The sequence below is a fragment of the Vulpes vulpes genome, chromosome 2 (genome assembly GCF_048418805.1).
Source record: "Vulpes vulpes isolate BD-2025 chromosome 2, VulVul3, whole genome shotgun sequence".
NCBI lineage: Eukaryota > Metazoa > Chordata > Mammalia > Carnivora > Canidae > Vulpes > Vulpes vulpes.
Window position 1 is genome coordinate 152,928,357 of NC_132781.1, and position 10,930 is coordinate 152,939,286.

General features: G+C 52.8%; 1 protein-coding gene across 1 annotated transcript; it reads right to left on the reverse strand.

The window, feature by feature from the left end:
* Positions 1–5,642: 5,642 nt before the first annotated feature.
* Positions 5,643–6,904, reverse strand: SFN (stratifin). Its single transcript, XM_026014532.2, has one exon. The coding sequence runs from the start codon at positions 6,902–6,904 to the stop codon at positions 6,158–6,160; it is 747 nt and encodes a 248-aa protein (XP_025870317.1). The 3' UTR covers positions 5,643–6,157.
* Between the last annotated feature and the right edge of the window lie 4,026 nt (positions 6,905–10,930).

A 10,930-nucleotide genomic window follows, 5' to 3' on the forward strand; every position in this document is an offset into this window, starting at 1 on the left:
TCCTCTGGACCAGAATACACAGCGAAGTTTTAATTTTTTTCCCCATCCAATACCTTGAAGCAGTTGAAGGAAATGAGAGGCCCCTTCAAAGCCACCCCAAATAAACCTGCAACTATCTTGTTGCAAGAATCTGAAATTAGGGCAGCCCAGGTGGCTCAACGGTTTAGCGCCGCCTTCAGCCCAGGGCGTGATCCTGGAGACCAGGGATCGAGTCCCAGGTCAGGCTCCCTGTGTGGCGCCTGCTTCTCCCTCTGCCTGTGTCTCTGCCTCTCTCTTTCTGTCTCCATGAATAAATAAATAAAATCTTAAAAAAAAAAAATCTGAAATTAGGTTTTCCCAAAAACGCACGGGACATTGGACATTGGAGTAGGTGGGGAGGGGAGTGAGTATCTGCTTGCTGTGCAAATACTGCATCAAGAAATGTTCCCTAGTGCTCCCCTTCACCCTGGATTGCCACCTCTTCCTGTACATTAATCCTGAAGTCTTCACAGTCCTCATGGAATGATAAAAACACGGAGAAGGAATACTGGAACATAGGTAAGATTTTTTTTTTAAGATTTTATTTATTCATGAGAGACAGAGAGAGAGAGAGGCAGAGACACAGGCAAAGGGAGAAGCAGGCTCCATGCAGGGAGCCTGATGTGGGACTTGATACTCGGACCCCAGGATCACGCCCTGGGCCAAAGGCAGGCGATAAACCGCTGAGCCACCAAGGGATCCCCCTTTCTTTCTTTCTTTCTTTCTTTCTTTCTTTCTTTCTTTCTTTCTTTCTTTTTTTTTTTTTTTAAGATTTTATTTATTTACTTGAGACAGAGAGAGAGAGCACGAGCAGAGTGAGGGGCAGAGGGAGAGGGAGAAACAGACTCCTTGCTGAGCAGGGACCACCCCCCACCCCAAGATCATGACCCAAGCCCAAGGCAGATGCTTAACCAACCGAGCCACCTAGGCTCCCCTCTCCCCAAAATTAAGTCCTACCCATGGTCACATAGCATATTCTGAGCTACCTATCAGGCCCCTCTACAGTGAGACAAGGATATTTCAGGTTAACTTTATTTGGGGGAAGAAAGGGGGGTGGGGGATGTGTCTTCCTCTAACAAATACTCATGGCATGACATAATCTGATGTATTAAATATTATACCTAGCCATAGACTGAAGACTCCATGCTTTTCAGAGTCTAAGATTTCCTCTTTTATCTCTAGACAGATAATGAGTTAAATTTCCCAGAGAGCAGTAAGGAGAAGATTGGGTGGAGATGAGAGATGAATCAGCCTCTGACACCCCCAGGGTGACATACCTGTCTGCTGCCCCCACAGACATTCCTGGCTCCTGATTCAGTGGGTAGGTGGGGCTAGGGGGGGTTCCGAGAGGAGCGGCACCTGCCCTGCAGAAACCTGCCTTCCTCCCCCTCTCCTTCACAGCAGGGAGAAGGGGTGCGGGAGGCCCTGTGAACAGAGTGAAGAATTGAAAAGGAACAAAGGATGTAACCAGGGTAAGGAAAGTTTAACTTGGTGAATGTGCCAGGAAATTGGCCCTCTGCACAGTCTTTTCTCATTGAAGACAATTCATTTCTGCTGGGCCCTGGGGTGGCATTAGATTAAGAAGCCTTTCTTGATTCTTAGAAAGTCCAAGATACAAGCAGGGTAGCATAACATAATGCGGTTCTTTTCAAACTTATTTTTAACTCATGAAACTCCAGTATACAAAACAGACATATGTGTGGCTATTTTAGCCAAAGTGTGTGGGAACAGGGGAAACCCAGACTGCTGGGCTCCTGCCCTGTGGCAGTTTATAGGGAACCCTCTAAACACAATTTAGAAACAGCTGTTGTCGTTTAAAAACCATGGGCCTTGGAGTTAGATTCGTTCCACTCCCCAGACACACATGTAATTGTATAACCTTGGTTATTAGGTTATTTAGCTGCTCTGAGCCTCAGTCTCTTCATATGCAAAACAAAGATGATAATATGTATTGCTGCGAGGATCAAGGTATGAAAGTGGCTGGCACATGGCAGTCATGCCAGCTGCTATCATTACTGTACTCTGGTCTCTAGAAAGAAGTGGGACGTGCTGGTCAGATGTGCAATCTTGGTGCAAGCATCCAAAGTTAGGTTTTTGAGGCACCTGGGTGGCTTGGCAGTTGAGCATCTGTCTGCCTTTGGCTCAGGTCGTGATCCCAGAATCCTGGGATTGAGTCCCACATCGGGCTTCCTGCATGGAGCCTGCTTCTCTCTTTGCCTGTGTTTTTGCCTCTCTCTCTCTCTCTCTCTCTCTCTCTCTCACTCTCTCTCACTCTCTCTCTGTGTGTCTCTCATGAAGAAGAAAGAAAAGAAAAAAAGAAAAGAGAAAGAAAAGAAAGGAACCAAGGACATAGCTGTAAACCCAGAAGTAGAATCAACTAAATATGAAATCATAACTGAATAAATGTTCTTGTATAAATGAAAGGAGTTGGTAGGATAGCATATCCAAAGCTCTGTATATGTGTTAGAAGAAGAGGGGAGGCAGCTAGTCATCTTCTGACCTGAAGATGGGTTTTGAAATTTGGAAAACAAGTGGAAAAAGTTAAGCTGAGATAAAATGCACATGCCATGAAATTCATCTTTCTCAAAAGACAAATACCATCTGATTTCATCCATGTAGAATTTAAGAAACAAAACAGATGAACATAGGGGAAGGGAAGAAAAGAATAAAATAATATAAAAACAGAGAGGGAGGCCAACTCTTAACTATAGGAAACCAACTAAGGGTTGCTGGAGGGCAAGTGGCTGGGGGGATGGAGTAATTGGGTGATGGGCATTGAGGAGGGCATTTGATGTAATGAGCACTGGCTGTTATAATCAATTGATGAATCACTAAATTCTACCCCTGAAACTAATAATATGGTATATTAGCTAATTGAATTTTTAAAAATCCTTCTCAGTGGTCTTTAGTATTTTCACAAAGTTGTGAACATCAACACTTTAAGTTTTTATTTATTTAAGTAATCTTTACACCGTATATGGGGCTCAAACTCACAACTCTGAATCAAGAGTTGCATTCTCTTCAGACTGAGCCAGCTAGGCGCCCCAATAACAACACTATTTGAATCTGGAACATTGCCTCACCTCAAAAGAAATTCCGTACCCATTAGCAGTAGGACTGAAAATTTTTAAATGTCAAATTTAGGTCAGGGAGAGATGGCAAGAGATGCTCACTGAGACTCCACCCTGGGGGTAACAGTAAGAAAGTTTTAGAGAGATTATGTCATAAACGAAAAGATCTGGGACTTTCATGGCCAGAAGCTGGTGCCTAAGCCTGCTCACACCTAGCCATCTGATTTGGTGATACTCCAATCCACAGCATCTGCTTTTGAAATCTGTCAACACCAACACATTACCCTGGGGTAGCTCATTTCTTTCCCCATACAGGACAACCAAGAGTGCTATAGGATAGACAAAAGTCGGACTGAGAGAAAAGAAAGAAGTTCCTTTCCCAGGACCTACCTCATTAAGAGAAAGTCACCAGACCTGTCTGGTAAGAGAAACTGGGTCACTTCCAGAGCTGAGAAAGAGTCACTTGCCCTAACCTAGAATCTCTGCCTGCTTTGGAACCTTGAAACCCAACACCCTTCCAGGAAAGGAGAGGAGAGAACTGGGGACTCAGAAGGCAGCAGAGTGGTCCTGCCAGCTTCTCCTGTAGAATTAGTAGCTCTGGTACTTCAGTTTCGAGTCTCATTGGTGTGACCAAATTTGGATTCTGGGGAACCTGATGAGGCTGCACTGAGGTCCCCCCCATCATGCAGTGAGCATGCAGGCCAGTTTTTTTTTTTTTTTTTTTTTTTTTTTTTTTTTTTTTTTTATGATAGGCACACAGTGAGAGAGAGAGAGGCAGAGACATAGGCAGAGGGAGAAGCAGGCTCCATGCACCGGGAGCCCGACGTGGGATTCGATCCCGGGTCTCCAGGATCGCGCCCTGGGCCAAAGGCAGGCGCTAAACCACTGCGCCACCCAGGGATCCTTGCAGGCCAGTTTTGGCATTAACACTACTTCTGGGGACTGGGCCTGAGCATTGGCACAGAGACAGATAAATCCTAGACTATTGATGCTGGAAGGTTCAATCATAGCTAACATATATTAAACATGCACTGTGGACTACTTTACATGCATTTATTTTTTTCAAATTTCATTGCAATTTTTTTTTTATTTTATTTATTCATGAAAGACACAGAGAGAGGCAGAGGCAGAGCCACAGGCAGAGGGAGGGGAAGGCTCCCTGTGGGGGGAGCCTGATGCTTGACTCCATCCCAGGACCCCTGGATCAGGACCTGAGCCAAAGGCAGAAGCTCGGCCACTCAGCCGCCCAGGGGTCCCTTGATCCCCATTTTACAAACGAGGGCACAAACTAAAGCAAAGAGTCTCGGTCAAGGAGGGCTGGGATTCAAACCCAGGCAGTTTGGACACCACACTTTTCGTTAAGACTTTCGTCCAAACCCTTTGATACAGAGGGGGACACTGAGAACCAGAGAGATTTGATGGCTTTTCCAAAGTCGCACGGCCCGTCGAGGACAGTCCCAACCCGTGGGGCTCAGCGCTGCCTGGATCCTGCGGCGCCGTGGGGACGCCTCGGGGGCCGCGTAGCCGACCCGCCCGCGCGGCCCGCAGATGACTCAGGGGGCGGGGCCTCCGCTTCGCGCACAGCCCCGCCCCGTCCCGCTGCTCCGCGGACCCGAGCTCTCGGGCCGGGCGGGTGGCGACTTGTCGGAGTGAAACCGGGAAAGCGCTGCCCCCGGCGCTGGCCGGGCGGCCGGGGCCCCTCACGCGGGCTGCGCGTCGCGACGCCGGCGGGGCCGGGCGGTTGGCGGGAAGACGCCCCGCGCGCGTTCCGCCGCGCTCTGCCCCATTGGCCCGCCGGGCCCGGGGGGCGGTACCACGAGCAGCTCTGTCCCGAGATTGGCCGGCATCGGCCTCGGGCCCGCCCCCGCCCCGCCCCCGCCCCCGGGCCGTGGAGGTGGGAGCGGGCGAGGTGGCCGCGGGTCGCGGCGTGTCGGGGCCGCGGGAGGGGGCGGAGGCGGCGAGCTGGCCCGGCCTGGGCGGGCCTCCGCCCCCCGCGGCCCTGCCCACCCCGCCCGCGGCTCCTCCTCGCCGGACCCTTTCTTTCCGTCCCCGCGTCGGAACGCTGAGGGCGGGGGCGTTCCCCTCTCAGATTCGGGCTTTTAATGGCGGCGCAAGCCTCTACCCAGATTGTGCTCCCCTCCTCTCAGATCTGAGCACTGGATGGGCCTCTAAGTCGCTTTCAAAGCCGGGGTGCTCGCTGCGGCTCACTACAACCTGTCCTTGCCGCTCGGACCTCACACCTGAGAGGCTTTCCTGTCCCCTCAGATCTGGACTCTTCAGCCCCCCGCCCTGCAGCCCTAGAGCACCTTAGGGCCGCCTTTGCGCTCCCCCGACCCTCCCGGGACCAGACCAGTTTGTTGGGGGCCACCCTGATGGAGAGCTGGACCTCCTGCCCCCCAGCCTCTCACCTGGGGTCACTGGCTCCAAAGTCTTGCCTGTGGGTCCCTGAGCCAGCCCCGTGAGAGGTCAAGGCCCTAAATCAGAAGTCAAGGTCTCTAAATCATAAGCCAGTCCTTGTCCCATCGCTTGGCCAATAACTGGAAGAGACAGGAGGAGTGTCACAGGGAGCTTTATTGAGAGGAAACAGGGTCACACCCAGCAGACAGGCTCTCCCTTTCAGCCGGGTCTTGCGCGCTCTCACTCGTGCTCTCACTCGCTCTCGCTCTTTCACACACACACTCATCTCCAGGCTCTGCCATACAGTCCAGCTCCCAGCCGCAAGGGTGGGACACTCCTCAATTCCTAAGATTCAGAGGCAACGGGGGGGGCAGGAGGGAGGCAGGAGGGGGAGGAAGTGGCCCGGTTGGCGGTGGGGTTTCGGGGAGGGGTGCAGAGAGCAGGGGTGGGCGGGCGGCCACTGGTGAGGAGCCCGACAGCGGCAGGAAGAGCGAGTCCCCCGGCCCTAGCTGGCCTCAGCTCTGCTGCTGCCTCTCCTCGGAGCTCTCGTGAGCAGGGGGCAGAGCATTGGGGTTGGAGGGTCGGGCCTCGCACCCCACACTAGTCCTCTCTGCCACGGGCGGGGTGCTGGAGAGGGCAGGGCGCGGCAGGGAGGGAGCGGCGGGCGCGGCTCAGCTCTGGGGTTCCTCGGGAGCCTCGCCCCCCTCTTCCCCGGCGTTGTCGGCGGTCCACAGCGTCAGGTTGTCTCTCAGCAGCTGCATGATGAGGGTGCTGTCTTTGTAGGAGTCCTCGCTGAGGGTGTGCAGGTCAGCCATGGCCTCGTCGAAGGTGGTCTTGGCCAGTGAGATGGCCTCCTCGGGGCTGTTGGCGATCTCGTAGTGGAAGACAGAAAAGTTCAGGGCCAGGCCCAGGCGGATGGGGTTGGTGGGTGGCATCTCCTTCTTGCTGATGTCCATGGCCTCCTGGTAGGCGGACCGGGCTGAGTCAATGATGCGCTTCTTGTCGTCACCAGTGGCCACCTCGGCCAGGTAGCGGTAGTAGTCGCCCTTCATCTTCAGGTAGAAGACTCGACTTTCGGCATCCCCGGCCTCCTTGATGAGGTGGCTGTCCAGCAGGCCCAGCACCGCGTCACACACGCCCCGGAGCTCGGTCTCCACCTTCTCCCGGTACTCTCGCACCTCCGGGCCCTTCTCTTCCGAGCTCTCCTCATTGCCTTTCTGCTCGATACTGGACAGGACCCTCCAGGCAGCCCTCTGGCCCCCCACCACGTTCTTGTAGGCCACCGAGAGCAGGTTTCGCTCTTCGCAGGACAGCTCCTCACCCTTTTCCACGGCGCTCTTCATGAAGGCTGCCATGTCCTCGTAGCGCTCAGCCTGTTCTGCCAACTTGGCCTTCTGGATCAGACTGGCTCTCTCCATGGCTCTGGTGACAGACAGGCGGCGGGCTAACTGGCTGCCTTGAAACCGATGCCGGATTCTGTGCCTCTCCTGCTCTCTGCCTGCCTTTTGGCTGGAAGGTCTGGCCCCACAGAGGGGTGGGGAGGGACCGAGGGCGGGGCTGGGGCCCGGGACCTGCCTCCCTCTGGTCTTCTCCCCACACCCTTTCCGGCTCTTCCTTAAAGGTAAAAGGCTGGGATGTAGGGTGAGTCACCGGGGCTCAGTCTGCAGGAGAACTCCGCCGCCGGGCGTCGGCCCCACCTGCACAGGACACCTTTCCAAGCTCCAGGCTGCCCCCTCTTGTTCGGTGCTTTGATTACATGAGTGCCCACCCAGATGCCCCAGTTTCTCAAATCAGATCCTCCTTCATGGTGTTCTTCCAGGGGCCAGGGATGGGTTCAACCAAGTGGCCGCCTCAGCCTGGCTAGAGCGCATGAAGACAGGTGCACCCAGGAGGATGGGGTTCTTAATCCTACCAGGTACATTTCCCACCTTGGTTTAGGTGAGATAATTATGTTTAGGTAGGGCTGTAGTTTCCCAAGCACCTTCACAGCCACGAGTGGATTGAATCCTTACTGTGTCTCTGTGAGATGGGCCAGACTATGACTTTTACTCCCACTTTAGAGGTGGGAATGCTAAGGCTCCGAGAGGGATGAGATTTGCTCAAGGTCACACAGCTAATAAATCCCCTGTATCCTACTTCCTTTGGCTTCTCTCGTCAAGGCCTCTGACTTGTAAGCTCCAGACTGTATTTAGAAGTGAAATCCAGGCTTCTTCCGGAGTCTACCTGAAATGGTTCTCTCCCTTGGTCATCACCCCCCCTCAGGGTTCCCTCTGAGGTCCCAGAATGCACAGGTGGCATGGTTCAGGGTGCCACTTAATGAGGTATTTAATGAGCGGCCCCTGACGCTCCAGCCCAGCCTTTGTAATTAGTCATCCAGTAGGTTTGTTGGACACCTTCCCCATCACAGCACAATTTTCCCTTTCAAGTTGGTGGCCTGTTACCACTTGTTTGAGGACCTACCCTCTGGCTCTCCACGCCAGGTCACCTACCCCCTCCAAGCCGCCTGCCATCATGTATCAGTGGGGCTCACACAGGGTGGGGGCCCAGCTCTCCTGTCTGACTCAGCCTGCCTTCTGTCAAAGGCTGGGAAGCAGGCCACTTGGGTGCTCAGCCCAATTTGGTTCCCCAGGGGGGACGCTAGCACCTGGAGAGAGAGACAGGACCAAGATAAAGAAGGTGGCGGTGACACATACCATTTTGTTTTATAGGGTAGCAGTACCAGGTGAGTGCTGCCTCCCCCAGTCTGCCTCTCAGAAATTTCCCTGTCCCTTCCCTTTGATTATGGCCCCCCCTCTGGCCCCTGTAGAGGACTCAGAGATGGGAGACTTCTCTCTTGCCAACCTTCCGTCCCTATTTGCTGGGATGCTATTCTCATTCAGCCAGGAGTTTCACCTGAGGTGTTGGCCCTGTGCCTGTGAGGGTGGGTTCCTGCTTATCTGCCCCACCCCTAGCCAAGGCTCAGATGGGGCTCAGGGGTGGGGCTCCCCTCACTGAGATCCAGCCAGCCTAATCTCTGAGCCAGGGCCATTTCACAGGCCTGTCCCTCCCTGGTTCCTCTCCGTGCCTGAATCCCCACCTTCCCCTCCTGGAGGGAGGCTTAGCCCAGAACTCTGAGGCCCAAAGATGAGATCTGCCTCTTTGAAGGAAAAGTAGGAGCATGCCTGGGCAGATACTACAGGTTTTCCAAGGAAGCAGAAGGTATTTTAGGCTTGACATCTTTAAGGCTTTGCTCAGATGGGATCACTGACAGAAAACGATGGAAATGCACTAAAATACTAATTTAATAGAGCGTATTTTTAGGTGTTGGGATTCTGAGTGATTTTTTTGCTTTTGCTTTTCCTACTTTTTTCAATGGTAGATATATATTATTTTTCTATAAGAGATAGAATAGCCTATTATCTTTGGAATCAGACTCTCTGGGCTTAATTTTTAGAAGCTGTACAGCCTTAGCAAGTGACTTAACTTCTGTAAGCCTCTGTCTTCCTAAGTGTAAAATGGGGCTTGTTGTGAAGATTAAATAAGTTGATGGAAAAGCACTTAGCAGAGTGAATGGTAACTATTATGTGAAAAAAAATCTAACCAATCTTATGATGATAATCATATACACACAAAGCACTAACATGGGGCTGGGTTTTTGTGAAGTGACAAAGGGCCCCAAACCAAGCCTCAGAGGAGGCCTGAACCCTGCCGAGTTGAGTGTCCCTAGGGAAGGGAAGGCAGATGAATGGTCAGATGTGCTCACTCAGCACTGCCTCCTCCCTCTCCATCAGACACTCCTCTGACCTATGCAGGCCCTAGGCCCTCAAGGACCTTCCTTTTAGTAGTCATCCAACCCAGGCTTTCCCAAGTCCGGGGGGTGAGGGTGGGGAAACTGGAGATCCCAGAGCACCAGATACCTGTAAGGCAGGGCCTGGCAGGCCTAGGAATTTTAGAGTTGCTGTGTCTCCAGGAAGGCAGCATCCTCTTCCTATCACTCAAGCCAGGAGACTTGGTGGTGGATCACACTACAAGCTCCATGCCCTCAGCACAGCCAGCAGAGAGAAGGGCATAAGGAAGCCTCTTCACTCCTCCCCCTTTCCTGCTGAAGCTTAGGGGTGAATCTGGGAGCTCGGCTGCCTAAGACCCTGCCCGCTCCAGCCTGTCGATCCTGACTCAGTTCCTGTCTCAGACACCTCCCTTTGCCTCCAGGGCCTCTGTTTCCCAAGTCCAGGAGCCCAGGCAGGCAGGAAGCAGCAGGCCCTGGCAGGGCACGGAGTTCCACCATCAGCCATCTGAGTCAGCAGGATAGGAGCTGGGGCTGCGGCCCAAGGGGGCTTTCCTCATCCTGCCTGCTACCTTCCCATCCTTCCATATAGCATCCATCCTGCTAGCAGGTCCAAGGCCTCTGGTCCAAGAGGCAACAGATCCTTAGCTGGTAATCACAGGCTTGTGGCTCAGAGAAGGCAGCAACCAGTTGCTATCTATCTCCACTGAGAACAGAGGACAGGACTCTGAATACAGCAGGAGGGACTCTAATTAGAATACAGAAAGAACTTCCTATGAAATTTTGTAGTCTTGGAATGATCAAATTAAACAGGTGACCGGAGGCAGGTATGGCACCTCTCCCCTTGCTTAGTTGTAAGCAAGACTTCAGTTATCCAGCCAAGGGCTCACTCTACTAGCCGCCTTTAGGAGGGAATATTAGATTACTCTTAAATGACTCAGCTATCCTGAGTCTTTTTCTCCTTAAGGCGCTGTTGTTTAGTCTCCTACATCTCTCAGACCAGTCCGGTCTAGGACATGGTGTGGAGTTTGTGGAAAGAGATGGAATGTCAGGCTACGGGACTGCATCCCAACTCCATTTTAAGGCATTTTAAGGCCTTGTGGGGAAAGAAGCCTGTTCCCCATCAGTACAAGGAGGCCAGCACAGATCCCCTCTAAGCCCTCTGATGGCTATGAATGACAGCCTCCAACTGGGTTTCTCCCTCTGAGATCCCCTCCTCCTGAGGCAGCCCTATTTGTTCCTTGGGTAGAAGGGCCAGAGGTTGGGCAGAGACTTGAGTTCACATCCTCATCTTGCTGCCTTATCAGCGGGGAGACCCTGGGCAGCTGCTGTGCCTTCCTTGCACCTCGGGTCCCTCATCTGTAAAAAGGCGGACATCACAGGTTCAGTTGAGAAAACGGGCCTGGCACTTGGCTGCTCCTTGCTAAATGGCTGCCATAATGATTTTTTAGCTCTTACATACTGTGTATCTCAATGTGGGGCAGCAGCTGGGGAGAAGGAAAGTTCCATGAGACTGTTAACCTGGACTGGGTTCAGCTCAAGGGGTGACAGTCCCAGCTTGGGTTGGGACTTTTCAGAGATGAAGTCAACTAAGGCTTGAAGGTCTCTGGCACTGAGACCAGTTCTAGAGGCACAGAGTGAAGAGCACACTGGCTACTCTTTCTGTGTCACTTCTGCCTTC

Bases quoted from the DNA above. Each gene is read 5' to 3' on its own strand.
- SFN (XM_026014532.2), bottom strand. From the start codon at position 6,904: ATGGAGAGAGCCAGTCTGATCCAGAAGGCCAAGTTGGCAGAACAGGCT.